Source organism: Oreochromis niloticus, linkage group LG15 (genome assembly GCF_001858045.2).
Source record: "Oreochromis niloticus isolate F11D_XX linkage group LG15, O_niloticus_UMD_NMBU, whole genome shotgun sequence".
Taxonomy (NCBI): Eukaryota; Metazoa; Chordata; class Actinopteri; order Cichliformes; family Cichlidae; genus Oreochromis; species Oreochromis niloticus.
The window spans coordinates 32507150-32530963 of NC_031980.2; the positions used below are offsets into that span (position 1 = coordinate 32507150).

The window sequence follows — 23814 nt, forward strand, 5'->3', positions numbered from 1 at the left end:
TTTTCAGCGTGTATTTTTCCTTTTGTACTGGGCGATATTTCAAACTTGAACCTGCTATTTTAATTTCGAAGAACCCAAAATGATTTGCTTCCTTGTCAATCTGACAATAGCCAAATGTGACCCCTTCATTTAAAAACAATTAAAATATACTTACATCACCTTTTTCAATTGTTTTACCCCCCCCACCACCTTTTAAAAAAAAACCAAAACACCAGATAGAAACACAACTGAGATCACAGAGAATCATTTTATCCTTAAAACGTTTATTTTTGTAATAATTTTTCATCTTTACTTTTTGCATAAGTGCAAAAATGCACCCAAAACAGCCACCTGAGGGAAGTCTACATCTTTAAATAAAAAAACAAGCAAAGTGTACATTTATAGTACAAAATTTTTTTTCCTTTTTAAAAAATTGCACAGTTTGTGTATAATATATATATTCATAATCTCCATTTTAAACAAACTTTAAAGGCTCAGAAAGTAAACAAAATTCACCAAATGAAAAATAAAAACATTTTCCCTATAATTTAAAGCTGAGGAAACTTGAGACCCTGTTTTCATTTGTGTCCACCATAAATATACATATTCATAGGCAAGTCTCTTTACATATAGTCTCTGTGCTAGTGTTTGACCAGACAAAATTATTGCAAAGTAGTTTATTTCTACTATAAAACATGGGTTGGGGGTGGGGAATAAAAGCTTCTTTCTGCTGAATGTTTTTTTTAATTTATGCAAAACGAAAAAAATAAAATAAAATTATTTAAAAAAAAAACAAAAAAAAAACACAAAAAATACCCTTTTAAATTTACTGGAATCCCTGTTTCACAAACTGTGTGCATTCAACATTCCTAAAGAACATCCAGAACTCCAGTTTTGCGTTTTAGCAAGAACACAGATTTCCCTGACTTCTTATTTTTTGTTTATTTTTGAACTTTACACAGCGGTCCTGCCTGGGAAGGGGTGGTGGTGGTGGTGGTCAGCGTCGATACGGGTGGAAGCCCTGTACGTTGTGGTTCTGCCCTCTGCCGAATGCACTGGCGGCGGGCTGGGGAGCAGCGGCGGGCTGTGCTGTCGGGGCACCGTACGAGGCTGTCGGCTGGCTGGGGTCTGCGAAGCTGTGGCCGAAGGCTGTCAGGTCCTGACCGTACCCTGAGGTGAACGACAGACAGAAAGGACAGACAGGACAGAGGAGCCGACATTAATGTCAGGTTCACCGGACGGTGTTTCGATAGAAGGCTCATGCCTTAAATCCTTTTACTGAATAACTTTAATGTAAAATATTCACAGTTTGTACTTTAAGGAAAAATCCAACACCAACTGCTTCTTATTGTACTCACACTGCTCCCATATTCCAAATAGTACAGGACACACTGCTGTGCGTGTTGCTTGGTGCAGGTGCTACATTTGCAGCTTTGAAGTAGTTTTGTGCAGCTCTAACCAAGCAACAACAGGGGTTTAGAAACGGAGGAAGCACTGCTTGACAGTAAATTTAAGTTTTCTCAGTGTTTCATGGTGGATTTTTCCAACTAGTTGTGTAATCCTTCAATGAGCCTTTTTATGTCAAAACCTGTGCGTGTTCAAGCAAACACTAAAAGGAAAATTTCAAATGAATTTAAGGGACATTTTTAAATGGCTTCATTGAGGAAAACATTGTTTAAGCTCTCTTGAACGATAAGAGCAACACTTAGGATGTTCTCCTACACACACACACACACACACACACACACACACACACACTCGCGGTGGCACCATCTCCCTGCAAACACATGAGGGAACCACAGTGACTCCCAGGGAAGGAAACCAATCTTATCAAAAAAAAAAAAAGAAGCACTGCTCACACTGCTGAAACCTGCTCATGGTGACTGATTATTTTCCAACCCTGGTAAAACCCAGTCAACAAAAGAGTGAAGGTATCAATGTGTCACCAAAAAGAAAAAACACAACAAACAAACAGAAAACAAAACCTTTCAGAGATAGTTCTGAATAACTGAATTGAAAAGAGAGAAAGAAAATGGTGAAAATTAGAAAATACAACAAAATTTCATAGGAAAAGAACTAAAACAAGGAGTGATCCCAACAGGACCATGAGACAGAACAATCTGAGAGAAACTGAAATTTACTGGTTTCGTGGCCTTCTTTAAATCTTCTTTCCTTTCTCACCCCTTTAGCTAAAATGTGGAGACAGTACATGGGGAAAAGAAACAATGGGTGAATGGACTGCTGATGCATAGAGATAACTGAACCATGAACACATTTTCTGACAATTAGATCATCCTTTAACAACCAGCAAAGCAATGCAGACTGAGAAAGTGAACAAAAAAGGAGGATGTGGTCGGTCTTGGTATAGTAAAGCTACAGCTGCTGAGGGAAATGGCAGGCCTACGGCTAAGCTTGCCAAATTTAAATTTCTTTCAAATCCACTCAGCTTTGGGGCTTCCAATAGCTGGATTTTACTATACAAGAATTCACACAGTAATTTGTATGTACATGCAAAATGTACATGCAAAATACTCAACACAGAGCAAAAGAAAAGAGGCACAGAACCAAGTTGCAGCTCTAAATACTATATTACTGAACAAATGCTGCTTTTGTGGTTGGAGAAGACGATGCTGGCACCTACCTGAACTATATCCTCCCTGCTCATCCTGACCATAACTGTGAGAAGGACGCGTTGGTCCGTAGGCAGAGGGGTCCTGAGGGTAGTTACCCAAGCCTATCAGGGAGATGAGGAGACCAGGTTGACTGAACCCACATACGGCTGGCCGACTACTTTACATAGTTCCCCCTCTTACTGAGCTAACAGAGCTGTACATTTATACTTATTTAATGGGTCTGCACTATGCTCTGCGATGCATTTCTTTTCAGCTTCGCCTACAAGTCAAAACACATGTGTGAGCTAGCTGCTAGCACGCCTAACTTTATCATGCCAGCCTGGTCTCGCAAAATTTTGTGAAATGTGCATTGTTCTAAAAAAAAAAACCAAAAAAAAAAAACCCAAAACAGTGGAACAAGTAAGAAGTCTGAAAATACGGGAAGGAAGCAGCTAGAAACGAGAAAGAGAACCACTGGTCTACCATGGTACACATTTCTAGGCTTGTTTCCCATCTTTCAAGATGCCACTTGGAGTCTTTGTGTCACTGCTGTGTGCACTTTTCATCTCTTTGTTTGGTTACATGAATAACCCCAGTTCTCTTAGAAATCACATGCACCTTGGCAGTGCATTCAAGGGCATTTCGACAACTGCTGCTTTTAAGACAAGCATCACCTTAATAAAAGCCAAACTAACCATTTGCTAGTTTTACACACAAACTTATCCAGTATCTAAATCTTGCGTCACTTTTGAGCTCCGTGTTTTATGCTCATTTCACAAAACCTTAGCAAGGCTCTGCTGTTTCTACCAACTGATAAGCAGACAAAGTGCCTGAACAGTAAAAGCAAAAAAGCTGGATGGAGGATAAGCACAGGCACAAAACACTGAACAAGATGGGCACCTGTCATGACTGGCAGCAATCGCAGGACTGCTGTAGATGTGGGATTAAGCAGTTGGAAGCAGCTGGAAGCCAAGTCAGAATAATAATAATAAAAAATAAAAAAATAACACCAGTCAGCCAAGAAACTGGATTGAAGCTATGAATGAGCATCTGACTGTTATCTGACTGTGTGCTTATGTAAGTGAATGGCTCGGTGTTGAACAAAGACAAAGACTGCTCCTTTTCCATGGACGCTGGTTAGTTTTTATCTCTGCCTTTTGTTTCACATCTAAAAACTTCCGGCCTCCATTTGTGCTCTCAGCGTGATCGCCATCTCTCCATCGTGCGTTTACAACATGTGATTCAGGCCCCTAACAGTCTTAAAATCATACAAACTAAAAATCATTGTTTTCTACTAAAGTGAATTGACGAACTGTCTCATTTTCAAGGCACTGAATGCTGACTGAAACGTGGCAGCAGTTTCAGAGCTCAGTCGAGATCCAGGATGAATATTTATTCTGGTCCGACACGATCTAAAGGTTTTGTTAGACTGTTCGACAGCACTGTTCAAAGACCACAAAGACAGAAACCACAAAGTACAACCTACAGACACATTAGTCAAAAATGACTAATCCAGTACTCCAATATCTCTATGCATTTACAACACAGAGTGGAAAAAGGTCACATTCTGCAGACAAGCATGCAAAGCTCCAGTGTAATAACAATGATGAACATGGTGAAAAAATCTGATAGGTAGCTTGGCAGGTTGGATATGGCAAATTCCAGAAACAGTGTTTCACAAGATGATATTGTCATGCTGGTGCTCTTCTATGGGAATCGTGCCTAGCCCGGGAAAAGAAGCCAGCAAAGTCATCAACATGGAAGAGGAGGAAGGGTAGAAGGGATTAACTGAAAAGTAGGAGTGCCTGAACCAAATCAAATCAAATGGTTTGGACGTTCAGGCGAAGTCTGGAATCCTTTTAAAATAAAAAAAACAAAACAGGAAAAACAAACATCGCAAGGCAGGATGATCTAATTCAAACCTACCAAGACCTACCAATCTTTAATCAATCCAAGGCCCGCCGGAAACACTCAACTGAATTGACTGCTGAGGACTCCTGGGTATGGCGAAACTTCAGCAGTGATCTTCTTGGCGGAGCCAGAGGGGTTCATGTATGCAGAAAGCATGTATGCATGTGTAGCCGCTCAAGCTAAATGGTACCATCAGCAAGCTCCTGCTCGTCTAAGGGGAATACTCATGAACCTAAAAAGGTTGTAGCTGCACCCAGTAAAATAACCAGGGAGACGGGCAGGACCGAGAGGTGAAGAAAAATCAACTGGGAGAGAAAAGAGGCGGCATTCTTTATGCACAAAGCTCGTCTTACCATACTGGCTATAAGTGAAGTCGGGCTGCCCGGTGGGAGCTTTGCTCAAATCCTGAGTTGGTGTGGTGGCTGGTGCAAAGCCCAGCGGTGCAGTTCCTGGAGTCGTGGGTGGAGGAGGAACCTGTGGAGCATACTGGTCTGCTTGTGGTGTGCCGAAACTGTAACCTGTTGGAAAGACATATCATGATTTGTATGTGTTTTTGACCCCAAAGAAAGTTTTCTAGTGTTGCTTTAGCATTTTATACCATTTGTGTGCAAAATCTCAAAGGAGAAAAAAGTGGATGATTTCTGACACCATTTCCACGTCACAAAAAACACTTCTAGTCAAGGTACTAACTACCATTTATTCACCTAATATCACTGTCTTACAGTCTAAGCCTAGACAACATAAGTGGTATAAGAATCAATACATGTCTTTCATGAATATAAGCTGCCAGATCAAACTGTGATTGTTACAAAAACAACTTATATCATCGTTTCAAACTTTCTTTCCCTCCCCCCAAGCGTCTTTTACCAAAACACCAGAAGCAAACACACCTGAGATCACAGGAAATCATTTTATTCTTAAAATTTTGATTTTTGTAATCATTTTTTCATCTTTACTTTTTTGTGGAAGTGTAAAAAATGTACGCAAAACAGCTACCTGAAGGAAGTCTGCATCTTTAAATAAAAAAAACCCAAAAATATAACAAAAGCAAACTGTACAAGATTTGTCTTTTAAAAAAAACTGTGTGTGTGTCACAATCTCCATTTTAAACAAACTAAGAAAGTATACAAATTAAATGTACCAGAATCCCTGAATCTCTGCGTGCATTCAACATTCCTAAAGAACATCCAGAACTCCAGTTCTGAGTTTTAGCAAGAACACACTCTTTCTTGACTTCTTATTTTTCTTTTGTTTTTGAACTGTGAATACAACGCTGCCAACACTGATTGTTTTTTCCTCTGTGGTTTACACAATGTCAGCTTATTTCATCTGTCAGTTTTAACTGACTGAAGAGAAAGACAAGAAACAAAAACCCAGTCTTTTAAAAAATGTTTGGTGTCTGTAAGTGATGACTATATCTGATAACATGATATTTCTTCAGTGAAGCGCAACTAAACATGTTTTTTTCAAATGCTTTAAAAATAAATACAAGTCACCGTCTACTGGCCTTCAAACTATTAACTTATTTATATACACAGCATTACCAATCAACATTTCACAGTGGTAAGCACAGTGACTGAGTTAGTATGACTGACCAAACTGAGGTGCGGTGCTGTAGCCCTGCTGAGGGTAGCCCTGAGGTGCAGCAAAGCCACCTGCCGGGGTCGTGACCAGGAATGCGTTGAAAGGCGACGGAGGCTGGGCGGGGGTTCCCCGGCCTGTTGGCAATGGAGGTCCATACCCGCCTACCCCAACATAGAATAACAAAGACTAATGAGACTTGAGCACAGTTGACAATAATAGGATACATATGAACTACATCAAACAGATTCCTCATCATCTCTGATTAAAAGTGTGCACAGAGAAGTAGTTTAAAGACTGAAGCAGACGACTATCTGAAACTGAAGGATCTTGCGAGCGAGCACAGAGTCGACACTGCAGCGAGTGCTGCAGGTTGACCCGGAGGTGGTGATATGAAGCCGAGCCTGACCAATAGCAGAGGGAGGCCCGGAATCCATTCAATGCTGCCATCTGTCTCGAGCAGCAAATTATCAGCAGCCTCAGCCTTTATGAATCAGTGATAACATGTACTGTTAACTGTCATCGGTCCATGGGCCACACCGTGTGCGAGCCCTGTGCTGTCACACAAGCGTTTTGAGATAAGCACACGATCACATGGCAAAGACACATGTATCTGCAGTCTAACAGTTACACAACATGCAAGAAAGCCACAAAAATAACAAAAAGAAGACAGTTTTTGTGTTGTCAAGTGGAGGACTAACACCTACCTATGGGCTGGCCAGTAGTTGACACCCACACTCCTTTAGGAAGGAGGACAAAAAAAAAAAGATTAGACTGAAAACATAAAATGTTCACATAACAGTTAAGTATTCAAACTGTCACACATACATACAAACCTAATGTTTAAGCAGAGGATTAAACATTGGATTTTCCTCTGAACAGTGAGCTTCTCTTGCTCTGCTCTGGGACTTGTTCCCACTCACCCTGTGGCCCATAAGGCTGTTGCCAGCCCTGGGCAGGCTGTGCTGTCCAACCATTAGCTGCACTCAAGATGCCCCTGGGCGCCCACTGGCCAGGGCCAAGCTGGCCAGGAGCTTTGCTGTCACGAGGTTCGGCCTTCTTTACTTCCACCTGGACAAAGGACAAGGAGGGCACATTTGGCAACACCAGTAAAAAGTCCGTGAAGCCCCTCACCTAGACAGACCTGTCCTAGCACTGATACTTAGTCTCAGCAATTTGGGCCAGTTTGAAATATTTTACTTTATGTTTATTTAATTTATGTGGGCCAGCTATATATAAATTAATATTACTGTGTAGCCAGAAGGGCTGTATGGCTATGTGTCTCAGGTACTCTGGGTTGATCGGGAATTTCACTTGCCAGAAAAAAAATAAATAAAATAAAAAAATAAAAAAATCATAGAGCCAATCAATGATCCAAGATCTGAAAGGTACCTGAGAAACATAGATGTCTGTCTTTTCCTTTGTCATTAGCTACCCTATATAAAAGATAAAGACATCTAATGGAAGGTCATGACTTACCTTTCTCCAGCTAAAGCTTACAGAGAATTTCATTTATATATTTTTTTGGAATAAGTTTTAAGGGGGAATGGATGTAGATCGGTATCTCAGTTCTAACAGAATATAAGGTAAACATGCAGAAACTACAAATGAACAGTCTTTTTTTTTTAATTCAATCTAAATCTGAATCTTCATACTGTGTCAAAAGTGAGAACAGTTTAAGTTTTCAAACCAGATCCCATCAATTGTCCATAATTTGACAAGTTGTTTCTTCATTTTTTATAAAGATTATGTTAATTAAACGCCACATTTGATTTCATTTTATTGATATATAGTTAATATTTGGAGCTAAAAAAAACTGGGTGACCTTGAGTCAAGTATAAATGTGTTGACCCAATAACAAAACTTCCCTGTCTATAACTAGGCAAAGCTGCCAGCACTTAACCAGAGCAAAGAAACAGGCTGAGACTAAGGGGGAGCCAACCATAAATAGACTGAGAGGTTGAGTTATTGGGGTCACCTTGCGGGAGGAAAACGAATTGCAAATTCCTCCCTGCTTTAAGGTGTTACCACCTTCCCCAGCCTCCCCTCTTCCTTCTCTGTCGACCTAATTACATGCACATGTTTCCGGGAGTGGCCTCGCCGCCGCCGGCGGTTACCTGAGCACTTTCTCCCTTGGGCATCTCAGCTACGAGTGATGGATACCGTGACTTCTGTACAGTCCCCAACAGCAGAATTGGGATTTGTTCCACAGTTTGATGTGCTCCAATTTCTAATTTTGTAACTCATATCTCCCAGCCTCCCTCAAGTCCCAGCGTAAGGTAATGTCAAGTCAAGAACAATGGATTAAGTTGAGCCCCCAATCCTACAGGAAATGAGGGCAAAGTCAAGGGGAGCGGGTACCAGCGGAGAGTATACAGGTCAGGCCGAGGAAAATTGGATTCAGCTCATCTTTTTCATGTAATAATCAGTGACATCTGAATGAAAATCTGTTGCCGTTCTAAATTGGCAAATAATAAAATCCAGTTCAGGGAAGCTTTCAAATTTCCTGTCCTGAGGTATTTTCAGGAGAAAATTAACTGGTAGTTAATGTCATTTAATTTATGGTTTTCACTGAGGACTCCAGCTAAGGTCTTTATTGAATGTCACATCCAATTCAGAGTGGCGATCAGTTTGTTTTACAGCCATCTCGTCACTATTCGTTCTCCCTCGAATACTTACTCCAACTCAAGTTTGACAAAGAAAAACATCTAAGAAAGGAGACACAGAGAGGTGTGCCTCTCCAAAATCATTTTAACATGCGTTACGAAAGATGCACAAAGGTCTTCTACGTGTCAGCTACTATGGACTGACCTTGGAACAGTAAAAACCACTTGTGCAGTAACAGGATATACATAAGAGTGGATGTAACTGTGCTGCGATCATTTTCTCATGCCCACAACTCATTACTATTTGCATGGAGGGCAAGGAGGAGGCTGTCTTCATTTACTGCTTCTCCGGGGTGGTTTTCATGGGGAACAGATAAAGTCCCGTTTAAATCCAAGTCAATGTCTTTTTGCTTGGTTTTAACTCAGGTGAGGTGTCAACTGGATTGTCCGTACAATAGTACAATCAGAGGTGTGGCAGCGGATTAAGAGCTGTGCTTAAATATTACAACACAGCAGACTTACTGTTACTTTACCGGACGGACGGCCTACCTGACACTATCTGAACTGTCTCCGTGCACTAAACCTCATCCATCTGCTGCACGCGCCGAGTTAAAGCAAACACTGTGAAGTGGCAGACTTTCATTTGGTAGATTTAAAGAGCTGACAGACACAGTATGGAGATTCTTCAACTGAGGTCACTGAGTTGAGCTTTTCTTTAACTTTTCAAAAAGAAAAACAAAGAAAATAAAACATGTTGACGTGTAAGTGACCTGCCAACAAAACATTAAAAAAGAAAACAACAACAACAAAAAAGAAAAAAAAAGAAAGAAACAAACGAAAATAGAAGTGACTCGACCAATCCTTTAGGTGAGTTAAAATCTCAAGAAGACTGCTGGATTTAAAGCCTTGCATTTCATTCATTTGGTTTCCATTTTAGCACATCAAAAGCCAGAAAATTACTGTAATTGAAATTCACAGAATACAATTTAACTTGTTTAGACATCCTAAAGGAGTGGTCAGTTTAAACAAAGCCTTGGGCGACAATTTAAACTGTAATAGCAGCAAGAGAAGGATGAGTGCTTTTAGAAACTATGAAAGCATAAGTGGGAGATAGGCATGTAATGTGATGAAAAAAATATTACATACATCAATTTAAGATATTAGACACTTAATTTTGAGCTGTATGATGCTGCGTTCACAAATAGGAAGCCACTAGAAAATTTGCTCTGAGCAATAAAGCAGCATCACAGTACAGTTCCCGCTCTGTCGCCCAAGCCTCAGTTTGATCTTAAGGGTAAAATAAAACTACAACTACACACTTTTTTGCCCATGATGTCGTGAAAATGCATGTTGACAGCCTGGTCCACTGATTGTTCGGCCTCGAAAGTAATAAATCCAAAACCTAGCCAACGACCAAGAGTGAATCAAGGTAGCAGGGGGGTTGTGACAACACAAGATGAAGAACAGTATTGGGCTTCAGCAGAGTGAGGATCCGTCAAGACTGAGCAAGAGGCTCCTGGGGTTCGGATGACGTCGCAGACAATACAAATCCAAGACTAACGCCTGGGGAATTAAAGGAAACTTTACTGTGCAGAGAAACTTTTGGTGAAGAATAATAATGGAGTGCTTAAATGTTAAACATGAAGGGTGACAGGTTTGATTTAAAGTGAAATGTCACATAAAAAGGTCAAACGTGTAGCTGATGAATTCCAATTGAGCCAATATTACAGTTAATTACTTCATGCTGTTTCATCCAAACCCCACCTTGATCTGTCCCGTGGTATATTGCTGTGGAGCACACACTCGCAACAGCCATTGTTAATGCATCACAAAAAATATGGAGAAACACAAACTGTCGAATGCCTAAAGCTTTCTCCAAGCTTTCCCAAATTCAGTATTTTACTTTTGAGTCAGCCAGGATAAGCCTAAAATGGACAATTAAAATATTGCTCACAACGGTAACACAAAGATATAGGCCACAACTGATCGTCCGCACTGATGAGCTGGGTACATTTTGTTTCATCGAGGGAATACACAAAGCGCATCAACAAGTTCGACAACTTTTTGACCACGCCGGCTTTTCAGGAAACTATTTCATCTGATGATCTGAGGCAAAACCCTGCAGAGCCAACAAGCTGCTGCGTGCTGCAGTGATCTACTTTCAATCTGATTAAGTTTCCGCTGTGGCAGAATTGGGTTGGGTGCGCATCTCTACTTGGGGACCTAACCTGAATCCAATTAAATGTCCTACAAGACAACTGAGATTTTCAGAGACCTCTAGTACCCTGCCAAACATTCCCAAGACTCATGATCTACTGCTATTAATAACATCTGTCGATGACCCGTCCCCCAACCTAAATGTAAAACCAAGTTGGCCCATTAAGGATTTTGACATATGGTGTTCACTGGTAAGGATTTTACTAGCCTAAAATATCAGCTAACAAACTACAGACCGTCTGGATGGAGAACTAGGAAATAATTTGACATTTTTGACAATTTTGGACATTATTGGCTTACTAATTACCAAGATTTTTTATATTCAAGTGATAGTTTAAGTATTTTTAATGCAGAAATGACACAAATTTACTGAAATCAAGTATTTTTTTTTTATCAGAGTAAACTTTATATTACAAATTTGTATTACTGAAAACATGTAATAATAAATTATTATTCCTGAAGCTGTAATTAGTTAGACTTTTTTTTCCCCCCAAGGCAAAGTTGACCTTTTGGAGTGACTACACAATTAAGCAAGATTGGTCCACACAGAGTCTGTATTACCTTATATATATAAATTTTACATCTAAAATTCATTATATGTAGGGAAAAAGGTTATTATTTATAATAATTATGCTGCAACATCATCTGATGACAACTGTGAGACACTGCTGCGACAGGACTTTCCTTAAATTGCTCTTAAGCTGAATACTGTGAAACCATCAGTCAAGTCCAGGTAAACACAGATGCAGCTTTGTGTACACCTCATTTTTTCCCAAGTTAAAAATAAAAAAAAGTTAAAAAAAACAAACAGATAAAATAAAATAAATTGGCTGCATTTACGTTTGGCCTGTACCTCTGTGCTACCCATCAATACACAGTAACCTAAAGGAGAAAAGACAAATCTTAATAGACACCGTTAATCACATTCAAACCATTCACAAGAAGAAGGGGGACAGAAGAAAGAAAAAATAGAAAGGGCTTACTTACAAAAATACTTAACTTTCTACATATGGGAAAACACATACTATGCCATTTAAGATACATGTATCAGTTACTTCTAAATCAAGGTAAAGAAAACTTATTCCAATGATCATCATCTAACGGTTTTAGTAAAAGAAGGTTTACACTATTAAAGATTATGTAATGGTTGTTACTTGTGCAATAGATCATGTTAAAATCCAATGGCAAACTATTCTGGGTTTTTCCTAACAGAGAGTGAACAGAGAGTGGGTTCTGAAGGGAAAAGAGGTGTGTGTTGTGGGTCAGTGACCGCTTCATCGTTTCTATGTAGGACAAATGCAGATGAAACAGCTGTGACTGTAACTCGGTGGGCAGGGCCTGACACCATTGCGTCCGGTGGCACGGGTCTGATTCCCAGCGAGGCCATCCGTGCTAAAACTGTCGGCACATGTCACACACTCATGACACATTTGTGACTTAAGTGGGCAAACATAAAAGGTCCTTTCTGAAGTTCAAAATTAGGACTCTGAAAGTTTTGAGGAGTCCAAGGGAAATAAAAGGGTTTAAAATGATTCCATTGTTCTCCAGACAACAGGCTGCAACGAGTCTTTTTGAAGGACAAACCCCCCCTTCACACGCTCAAAGTGTTCTCAATACGCCAGTTGCAAGGTGTGATTAAGTACTGTGTTTTTTGGAGCACCTATTTTTCCCGCAAAATGTCTCTTTTTCAGTTAGTTAGTCTTAGCTTGTTTCCGAGATCATTTTTAATAACTAGTGGAAATAGTTTTAGTAAATAAAAAAGATAAAATAAGTAGTTTTACTTCATGGTGATTAATTGCCGTTGTCAAAACAAATTTGCATCCTTGGTATGCATTGTTTTCTTCTTCTTCTTTTTTTAAGAATACGTTTTTATACCTTTTATTTCAGCTATTTGTAAAGAAAATGACAAAATGCACTAGGAATAGAATATTTTGACTAAGCTGTATTAAAACTGCAAAATATATTTTTTCAATGTCATTTTGAAGGCCAAATAACGCTGGGGAGGTTAACTGGTAATTAAATATCACGTTACATTTGATTGGTTATGGACAGCGACAGCCACAAAACAAACAAAACGTTTGATACGTAAAAATCTAGTGTCAATATTTGTTTTAAGGTGTATTTGTTTTTCTTTTTTAAAAACGGAAATATTCAGCAGTTCTTAAGTGTCTTTAGTCCTCCTGGTTACACTCACTATGACGAGATCTCTGCTTAAGCAGTTCCAGTTTAAAGGTCAGCTGCAGTCTCAGATTTTGAAAGATACCAACTTTGTTTGAGTTTTTTAGACTCAAGTTTGCTCCAAATAAACAAGGACTGTGGACTTTGTCTCCATCTCTCACACTGGAAGTGAAGTGAATAGGACCAAGAGGAAAAATTACACAACAAGTAGTTTCCTAATTTTACTTCCTCATTTTACCCAACTATTGTTTACATACTTGAAAAAGTGAAGCCATCATTTACACTAAATGCTAATGAACTAGTTACACTCATGATTGCCGCTATTAACTAAGATAATAAATAGTAATCATAATTGCTCCAAATGCAGAACTGACAGAGCTGTGGAAATCACAGAGCCAATTAATTTGCTCTTATCACACCAGACACCACACTAGACAACCTATGCAAAATTCACATATTCCCACTGTGATAATGTACACCACAGGTTGAGCTAAAGTTTTGTGTTATTATGTTATAAAAATACATATACGAATGCACAATTATTGCCTTCATTTATGTTGAGGGATTTAATGCAGCCTCAGCAAAAACTGGTTGATATTGACTGTAGTAACCTAGTATGGGTTCCATTTAATGCTTGTGTTTACCATAAACCAAATTCCTGTTCCATTGTATTAAATAAACGAGATCGCTTGGGCTGAATGGGATTTTTTTGGGGGGGCCAGAATAGTTTGTCATTAGATTTAATATGGTAAGGTATGGAGAGGGGAGGGAAAGGACAGGATCAGCTTTTACCTCGGGGCCTCTGCTTCTCCGCATCATAGATCATTACCACCTCTGTGACCTTGAATGGGACAAAGGGAAACAGTGGCTCAGTTTTAGAAATCTGGTAAGGGTCCGTTCTTATTCCAGTTAAATATTCTTGCTCAGTTCGGAAAAATAATGAATCGTCCTATCGCATCTCGCCCCATATATTTTTATGCTGTAGTACTGACCCTGTTCAATGTCACATCCATTCAAGCACTCTTAATGACAATAATGAACTGACTTGTATTATGCACTTGGCAATACTCACCACTCCGAATCTATTGAAATAGTCCCTGAGTTCAGGCTCGCCGCAGTTATGGGGGATTCCACCTACAAATATCTTCTTTGATTTATTGCTATCAGCTTTGCTGCCCTTCTGAAAAAAAACAGGGAGTGTATGGATTTCAATGTCTCTTACAGGATCACTCTGGGAAGGGCCCAGTTAGCCATCATCTATTCAGACAGTGCAGAAGAAATTAGGTTCTCCTCTTGCCCTGGGGTATAATTCTTAACATGTCATGTCAATGCAAAGACTAGTCTCCACAGATCAGAGAACACGGTTTCTTCCACTTATTCTCAACCACTAAGCGTTTCGCCGTTGCTGTACACTGCACTCATGCCGTAAGGGCTAGAGGCTGTTTACAACAATGATTTCTAACAATTACATCTTGTGTTTACTTAGTAAAACATTCAGTACCAGCTGCATGACTTAAAGCCAGTGAAAGGGGCTCCAGCAGCAGCAGCAGGCAAAGAGACGCATTTCTAAAAGCTTCTGACATACAGTCTGCTTACAGCCAAATAAGCGACTTATGAAAACGTTATATTGACAGCAAAGATGCAAAACTAAAGTCCCCGCTGCCCAAAGGGACAAAATGACTATAATAGGTCTGCAGGGGTTTCATAAGCACCGTTGATCGACCCACAAATTATCCGAGCAAGAGCAGAGATTTCTGCCCTTCAGAAAATTTGTTGCTGAGAGCGATGCACCACATTAGCCAACTCATGTTCAAACCATCCTTAATAATACCTCGATGTGTGAGGGCAATTACAAGAACATCACATTTCAGATAAGACGGCTAGAAGAAAAAAGTTAATGCAATCATGCAGCTATATTTTAATTTAGTATCGTTATACAGGAACATTTTAAAATGTCACAATGCTATACTTCAATTTCAAATAAGTGGAAGCTGTACCAGAGAGTGGCTGACAATGCTGCAGTCCCTGCAGTAAGAGATCGAAGCTGACAGAAGTCACAGATTGTTTAATGTTTCTGTGATTTATTCCGACCTCAAACTATTAAAGGCTGTGTTTTTGTCACGATGGGGGAAAAAAAGAAAATTAATATACTTTAAAGAAAAAAAATATAATTTACACTTAAAAGCTCAAGGTCGCCTCATTAAAACAAGCTACAGCCTAACCTCCAGAAGAGGAGGGGACGGAGAGGCTGGGGTCTATTCCAGGTTTATTCCAGTAGAAACAGCTAGCCTAGCATCCCCAGAAGAAATCAGATTCCTCTTACCCAGCCCTCCTTGGTTCGAGACTTTTCAGGCTGCATTCCTCTGGGAGTACATGGCTTCGGGTCAATCTAACAACAGAGAGAGTTTTCCATTAGCCTAAAATAAAGGCACCTTCAAATGTTCCTCACCCCCCGCACTGTTTCTATCAGCACAGCAAACCAAGCAAAATCTCACGTGAATGAAACTGATTTAATGCACTTGGGAGAAACCCATCCCTTTTCCAATTTCACTCATTTAAACAGGTAAATCTTGTCGGGCAAACTAATGTCAGTCTTTCCAAAATGCATCATCTGTACTAATGGTTCCAGGCATGTATGGCCTAAAGAAAACCTGTCCTCTCCCTTAAATAACTTCTAACTGGTGGATGATGAAATACATTATGAAGGTTTTTTTTTCACAGTTTGCTCACAGAAAGCAACGGCAGATTACTGCGTTTGATTCAACCATCTGCTCTTCTGTTGTTAAAATACTTACATTTCTTCCATCGAGATTATGTGGCTTTGTCTCCAGCACTGTCCGTACACAATTGGGGTCTTTGAACTTTACAAAGCCGAAGCCTCGCGACTGATTTGTAGTTTTGTCCTTCATGATGACACAATCTACTACTTCTCCATACTGTGAGAAGTAGTTTCTCAGTGTCTCTGAGACGAGAAGAGAAGAGAAGAGAAGAGAAGAGAAGAGAAGAGAAGAGAAGAGAAGAAAGCAAATTGAGCATTGAGCCACAGCAATTTTCCTCATGAAAAGAAGGAAGTGCAGTCATTATTTAAATACTAGATGACTTCTTTATGCTAAAGGACACCATAAAAATATCTCTGACACTCCAACTGGGACCAAAACCTGAGTGGAAAAGTACTGTGTGGATTACACTGGCAACACCAAAAGGTATTCAGGAACCTTTATTGTTATGGAAGAATATATGGTATTGTGCTATCTATGCGAAAACATACTATTACAGTAAGTGAAACACTGAAACTCCTCAAGAGCAAATGAAGCATTGACCCACTGTCATCTTGCATTGCACTAAATATACAACCAACAAATGTAAGGCCCGCACACGCCCACGGAGGCAGGACAAGCAAGTTGCAAGTTTGAACAAATGAGGAGTCACATTGGAGAGCGTTACCGTAATTGCTTTTTCTCATTGCTGAGAAGCCCTGAGGCATCACCGTAGAAACAAGCTCAGAGTTACGTAGCCCTGTGGTTCAGTGCTGGTAGCACAGACAAGCACCCGTGCAATGTTACACAATGGCCAATCGAGCATGAGACAGTGCAGGGCTTTAAACAAGCAAGACAATCTCCGGCTCGGACTGAATAAGAGGACAGTGTAAACACACACCCAACAGAGACGTTCATATATATACGTGGATATATCAGTTATATTGCGATGTGAAAAGCACATCAATACTGAGAAACACTTGCTACAAGCAAACCATCAGGGACACTTACACTATCTGCTTGGAAATATGAAAATTAAAGGCTCATAAATGACAGTTTGAATGAACTCATAGTAAAGCGAGAAGCGTTACTATGCCTACTTTTTATATTCCTGTTATTTATAACAGACAAAGCACATTAATGACCACCGAGATTTCAATGACATGATTTAATATCTAATAAATGCTGCTACTAACTATCCTAGTATGCTATCAAGCCTATGCATATTACGATGTCACTATACCAATAACATCATGCAAAACTTGTTATTATCTGTAATTACGGTTACTGTGAGAGTGTTACATAGTCTACTTCTAGATACTCAAGGCTAAGGACTAATTAAAATGATACACATGCTTTGGTACACACCAAAACAGTGCTCATAACAACAAACAGGAATGAGCAATTCCACCTAGGCAGGTTATTTTTTACAAAACCTCGCTTTCAGGTGCTCGTTGGATAAAAATGACAAGATATTCAGTTTTGGCATTAAAGGGTCAAAAATGTGTAATTAATATTAACTACATACTCTTAGCAATCATAAAGATAAATTTACTGAGACATCTAGAGAAACTACTTCTCTACAGGTCTTCACGTGACTCAGTGACAGGTTATCAATTAAATGCAAGCCCCATTAGTCACTGTCGGTATATCATCATAATACTGATATTAAAGCAAGATTTTATTTCATTATTATCTCTCGAAATCACCTCTGTATTGCTACTGACTTGACTTGACCTGACCTGATCTATATGCTACATTCACAACTAATTTCTGATACACTACCAGGCAGTGTGAACAGTGCAATGCAGAAAGGGTTGAATTATGTAAATAAGCCTTCATGGGTGAAACCGTGTGACATACCTTGTGTGGTACTCCAGTCCAATCCACCCACAAAAAGTTTCCTGAAAGGAGATGTGACCATTAAGTGAGCACTGATCATCACTTTGAGCCAGACTAAATGATAATCTGGAAATCGTCAGGCCAGAGTCACATATGAAAGGCATGATTTTAAAAAAATGAAAGCTCTCCTGCACAGGCTGAAAGCACAGCTGATTAAACAGCCAGGAACACAGCTATTACACAACATCAGGGAAGCCTGCTACCAATGCAGCATCTGGTTATATCCACAGTACAGCTACAGTTAAAATGTCCGTGTTTAGTGTGACTCATGTTGAGGTCTAGTCCTTGCTATGGATGTCACTTTGGTCTTCTAACATTCAAGGCAATGGCCTCGACAATAAAGGGCTTTTTATGAACCTCCTGCCACGTAAGTTACCCGGGACAGAGCCCTGGCGTCTAGCAGGCTAACACAAACTGAGTTCCGAAACCACGACAGCCCGTGTCTATCACCTTTCAACGCTGGGATCCCTATTTCCATCTGTGAGGGGAGCAACGAGCGGTTGCTCGGCTCTCCGCATGCGGACCAGTGAACTCGGATGATGCCTGCATAACTGGAAGTTTAGCGGCAGTTCAAACGGTACTACTGTCAAATGCGCTAGCGAGTTCGTTAATGTGTGCCTCGGATCACTGCTGAAACACACAAATGACAAATGTAACGACCGTGGGAAAAGTGAAGGCTGGCTACACACGAGGATGCTCCATCCTCCAGCAGTGCCCGCTAAATGTCCTCGCACCGACGAAGTCAGGAACGGAGACTTTCGCTTCGCTGGCAAGCGTTAGCTCAACTAGCTCAGTTGCTTGGAGCTAACCGAAAACAACACAGAAATAGCTAACTACAATTCCGTGTACTCTTCTGACAAGTGGTAGCACTTCACACAAACATGGTAAATTTCTCCATGAGCTGTGGCACCAAAGGCTGAGCTACTCTGAAGACTACTTTCACTTTTTTTGGCCGCCTTTCCCCAGGCTAGCGACTTCGCTAAGTTACTCAGGCTAGCTTAGCCTGCTAGCTAACGTTAGCTGTCAAATGACAGCTTGACAACACGGCGCTCTAACAGAAAGTCACAAACAGATTCACGGTTCCGTATGGATGCCGTGCACGGCTCTGTTAAACCGATCTTACCCGACTTCATCTCCGACTAAGTTGTTGTTCATTTCTGAAGCTAAAGCGGGGGGACTGCGGGAGCTGTGACCGGCTTATTGCTTCAGTGCTGCCCCTCTCAGACTGAGAGCGGAGGAAGGTCACTCCGCTTTTTGGTTCAAACTGCTCTGCGCAATGACGACGCTGCGGGGGGCAGCGCTCTTTAAAGGAACATTACACCCAGCAGCACCCACTCACCCGTCAATTCTAATGAGCCCCGAGAGGGCAGCTAAACGCTTTAAACGACGACTCTTATTTCACAGTTAGTTTACTCAGCCTTAAAATGCTCTGATAGACACAGCACTGAATCATAATCAAACACAAAGACAGTCAAAGAGAGCCAAAAAAAAAAAAAAATCCTTTCCATCTCAAAGTCAACTTTACGATTGATACCCCAGTGTTATGTCATGTTTTTTCTTTTATTTATTTATTGATGCTCATTTAAATGTAAAAGCTCCACCAAGAGACCCGTGTGTAATAATATAATAATAATAATTATATTATCCATGACTGACAGTGTTTTTCTATCGAGGTATGCTTTTACGGCATTGACAGTATGTTTGTGACTATTGTCATGCTGAAAAATTAAGCATTTGCTAATCATACAGATGTTATTGCATATTGGATCAAAATCTGATGCCGTCATTATTTTTTTACAAAATCACCAACATCATTGGCTGAAATGCTGTTCAAGCCATGAGAGCCACCACCATGTTTTATAGATAGCTATAGACAATCACCTCCTGAACTCCTGCGTACACAAAAACGTAAGACTTGTTGTTACTGATTTTCAGTCCAGTTATTAAATCATTACCTCAGCCTCAGATGAAAAAATACTATTTTATGCCCATCAAACTGTATGTATTTTTTTTTGTTGCTAGATTTAACTAAAGCAATTGAAACAAATTGTGTTTTTATGATAGGCTGCTAGTTACAAGTGCCTAAAGATAGTTGTCTATTATGTGTAGACACAACACCAGTTCCCTTAGTTAAGTGCCCGTTATGCTTCAATGATCCACAGGACAGTGTTGAGTGGTTCAAAAAAAAATGGTCAGATATGAGAACTGGACTGAAATAAGTGATAAAGTGACCAATGTCCAAAGAAAAACTTCCTCAGAAACCCTCAGAAATCCTATTACTTATGACTACATTAAAGTCTGACTCCTCGGAAGCTGGCTCAAGACATTTACATACAGTGCTTTAGCTTTTAAAACTAAGCTCAGCCTCCAGCAATGTTACAGCAAAGAAGAGGTCCAAAATCAACTTTCCTCCTCGCAGACAACAAATTTTATGCAAATTCAGACCTTACTTCAATATTTGTGCCTGATAACCAGATGGTGACGTGACAACGGCTCTTTAAATAAAACCACACACAAGTGACAGCAGTGACAGTTTAAACAAGGAATGCAAATACAAGTGTCAGGGGTGACACATGATGTGTGATTACATAACACTTTACATGCAAAATGCCCATTCATTTTTTTTTTAATGATTGAGGTCTTCTGTGTTCTGAACAGAGTGTGCTTATGCTGCTAATAGTACTCTGGCAAATTAGACTTATTCTACCCTCGGTAATGTATTATGTGCTCCTGTGTGTGGTTGTAAATAAACTAACTCTCTGTATTTATATCCTGGTTGTATGTAGACATGCTGATATTATTCAGTGCTGTAATAACACCATTTTCCCACGACAATCATTAACCACCAATCAGACAAATCCAGTTTTTGTTGAACGTATTATTTTGAACCTCATTATTTTTCCGGGTATCATTACAGAAAAATGTGTTTTATGAGAACGCCAGACTGTATATCGTATAACTCTCCATCGCACATTTATTCTAAATGAAGCCGGCAACACTCTCTGAAGGATCAACAAAACCTGCATCCAAGTCATATCGGATTAAATAGAAAATCTGTCAGGAGAGAAAAAACTCGAGCTCTTTCAATATAAAACATAAAAGTACTTCATGTACAGCTCATAATTTATACACGTGCTGCCCCCTTTACTCTCATTGAAGGCATTAAATTGTGTAACTTGTAACATTCAATAATTGAAGAACTAATTAACAATGAAAATAGAGAAATAGAGGTGTGCAGATACCCCCATGTGGTTGTGTTCCCTGAACCTTCCTAAATATTCTTGTGGGAACTGTGAATGTCAGAGAGATTCACCTTCTCACTCAGTCCTTGGAAGAGCCTCCTCTCTCTCTCTCTCTCTCTCTCTCTCTCTCTCTTTTTCCTATTGGAGGACAAAGTGAGGTCACAAATCAGCATGTCAAGATTTATAACACACTCTCCGTTGGGACTGAAGCCAATTTTTCTTTCAAATTGCTTTGCATGTGGGGGGGAAACAGCTGATCATGTTTCTCAGAGGAAATTGGCTTGCTTGAAATGGGTACTGTTATGTTAACAGGGAGTTATAAAAGAGCAGGAGTGGGAGACGGTGATATGCAGCAAGCTCTCTGTACTCATTAAATATTAGTCGTCAGTAATAGTTACTTTAACGATGTTCAGCTACATTCTGCACGTGCATTTATGAATAGTTTGTGTTTTTTCTAATTTGAAGAAAATGATGATAATACAACACATCATGTCATCATGACGAGTTTTGTTAGACAAATTAAAAGTCTATTTGTACATAAAGCAATGCCAATAAAATGCAAAGTCAGTGGTCACTGAGTTGTGTAACTGCAGCCCTTATCTTCCAATCCTAAAAGGTCCAATATTTCTTGGTCTGTAGTGTGGTTACATTTTTGTTAATACTGATCTGAAGTAGTAGTAGCTATAACCACTTCTACTACTGCTACTATGAATCTGATGCCATTTAAAACAGATCCAATGGTCGTGGACCAGCAGGCAGCTTTGCAGCACTGCAGTCTTTGTGGAAAGGCTGTCATGAAAGTCAGTCTTGCATCATTCATTTCTGACAGTTGCCATAATACCATAAAGCCCTGCACTGCTGTTGCCTCTTTCTCACTCTGAAAAATCAAGACAAAACAAAACAAAAGACTCACAGTCGTTCCTGCTGTGTGCTGCGCCCTATAGCAGCAGATTAACACTGTGGGAAAAACAAGAAGGGGTAAATGTTTTTGTTGGTCACCACTGGCTGTAAAGTTGTGCCTCTAACCTGTTTTTGACTGCTGCCACTGGGACACTGGGTGACCATGAGTTATTACAGCGTTACTATGGAGATATTATTTACGAGATACTATGATGATAGATGTAAGCATATAACATATATATATGTATATATATATATATATATATATATATACATATATATTTGTCCTGTCTCCTTCCCCTCACCTCCACCTCCAGTAGACAAACTTCAATGACACACAGTGGTGTCATTAAAAAACATGGAGAGTGAAAACAGGTGACTTCATAAGAAACGCTCAGTGCATCACGCAGAGTCCCCCAGCACACCAAGCCTATAGCAGTATAACTCCAGTTTAAATTAAGTAAGCTTGTAGGATTTTGTTAATTAATGTATTTATTTATTTTTGCAGTTATTAAAATAAGGCACATTCTGATCAGTGCTGCTGCCAAGAGTTAAATACCTGTCAGTTACTGTCACTGCCACTAGAGGGCCAGTTTCCACAGTTTGTTACAGCTGGAAACGTATTAAAATGCACATGATCATTTTAAATAATATTATCTGGCAGTGTTCAAAACAAAGTTATGATGGTTTTGGGGGGTTATTTTAGAGAGAAATGTAATTTTGTGTTGGTCTAATCACTTCTTCTAGTTAATTTCTACTTTTTGCTTTCATATGTTTGGTTGGGAAAACTTTAATTTATGTCCATGTTGATTTTAAATTTATAGCATATTTTTTAAAGCAACAAGGTTTAATAGATGTAATAGAAAAGTTTAAAAAGTAAGTTTAATCTCATAAGTAAGACCTATAAGATTAGATTTCACAAGATTTATGTTTTTATGAATGAATAATAAAGGATGTAAGACAGAAACATGTTGATAAAGGTTTGTTACATAAAGAGCAACACCAGCCTGATTGTGAAAAGTATGATGTTTTGAAACAACCTTAACTGACATCCGCTCTTCACTGCAACTCAGTGCCTACACCACCCAACCAGAGTGGGACATTTTGGAGGTAAATCTCCTGAAAAGATCTCTGGTGGGTCCATGACATGACTGCGTTTTAGTGCTGCAGAATAAGCCAGATCAGGCGCCCCCCTTCCGGCTCTCCTCTCTGCTCTCTCCTATCTTATCTGACTTACTTGTCTTACTTCTCTCTGTCACCTTTTCTGTCCCTTTGAAGAAATGAGGCTCCATAAATGTTAAAGAGGTAAGTATTTCTCAGTTGCATTGAATAGATAGAATAAATTGTAGAAAACTAAACTGTAGAAAACTAAACAGCAGAAAGAAGAAGAGAAATAGCAATTTTAACATAAACCAGTGACACACTCCGGGGCCTGGTCAACCCTGGCAGGGCCTCCTTGGATGAGGGTGTCTAGTGATAATGGCTGAAACACCTGATGAATCCAAGGTCCACTACTGACGATGTGTCCCAAATTTAATATGATAATTTAGATCAGATCTCTAATCCCTAAACCTAACCAAGGAAAAATGGCAGATTAGCTTGGGTAAAAGAACGAAAGTTGAGGCACACAACGATGTGTGCCGCTGGTAAAGTTTCTGGGCTGCTTTTCCTCATAACAGCCATGCCCCAAGATTTTCTCCATTTAAAGCAATGCATTGTCAGGGATGGTAACATCTAGTCCTTTTACTGAATTATTGTTTCACATATCAAAGGCAGAACAAATCAAGTGCCTTGTGTGAGAAACAGAGGTAGGTGGATGAAAACATGATGTCGTGAGGACTCTCACCGAGCAGCCAGCCCCTCTCTGCCTCACCTAATGGGAGTGAAGTGGATGATGAGTAACCTGGGCAGAGGGGCCTGACCAAAAGAA

General features: G+C 39.8%; 1 protein-coding gene across 5 annotated transcripts; it reads right to left on the minus strand.

The window, feature by feature from the left end:
- Positions 1-242: 242 nt before the first annotated feature.
- dazap1 (DAZ associated protein 1) lies at positions 243-19035 on the minus strand. 5 transcript variants are annotated; one of them, XM_005454011.4, is made up of 14 exons: positions 18866-19035; positions 17704-17744; positions 15880-16046; positions 15408-15473; positions 14157-14261; positions 13877-13925; positions 10009-10091; positions 7007-7154; positions 6791-6823; positions 6098-6247; positions 4856-5020; positions 2621-2713; positions 2121-2168; positions 243-1149 (listed from the first exon to the last, which is right to left on the minus strand). In XM_005454011.4, exons 1-14 carry the CDS (start codon positions 18895-18897, stop codon positions 977-979), a joined length of 1353 nt encoding a protein of 450 aa, XP_005454068.1. In that variant the 5' UTR covers positions 18898-19035; the 3' UTR covers positions 243-976. The 5 variants fall into 5 exon arrangements, with proteins under 5 accessions (XP_005454068.1, XP_005454067.1, XP_005454069.1 ...); XM_005454010.4 differs by having other exon boundaries at positions 14157-14264; positions 18866-19034; XM_005454012.4 differs by lacking the exon at positions 2621-2713 and having other exon boundaries at positions 14157-14264; positions 18866-19033.
- Between the last annotated feature and the right edge of the window lie 4779 nt (positions 19036-23814).

Coding starts and splice junctions, on each gene's coding strand:
- dazap1 (XM_005454010.4), bottom strand. CDS start 18,897: ATGAACAACAACTTAGTCGGAGATGAAGTCGG. Junction 6,824..7,006: donor ACAGCCTTATGGGCCACAGG/GTGAGTGGGAAC, acceptor TCCTTCCTAAAG/GAGTGTGGGTGTCAACTACT. Junction 5,021..6,097: donor CAGCACCGCACCTCAGTTTG/GTCAGTCATACT, acceptor TCTTTCCAACAG/GTTACAGTTTCGGCACACCA.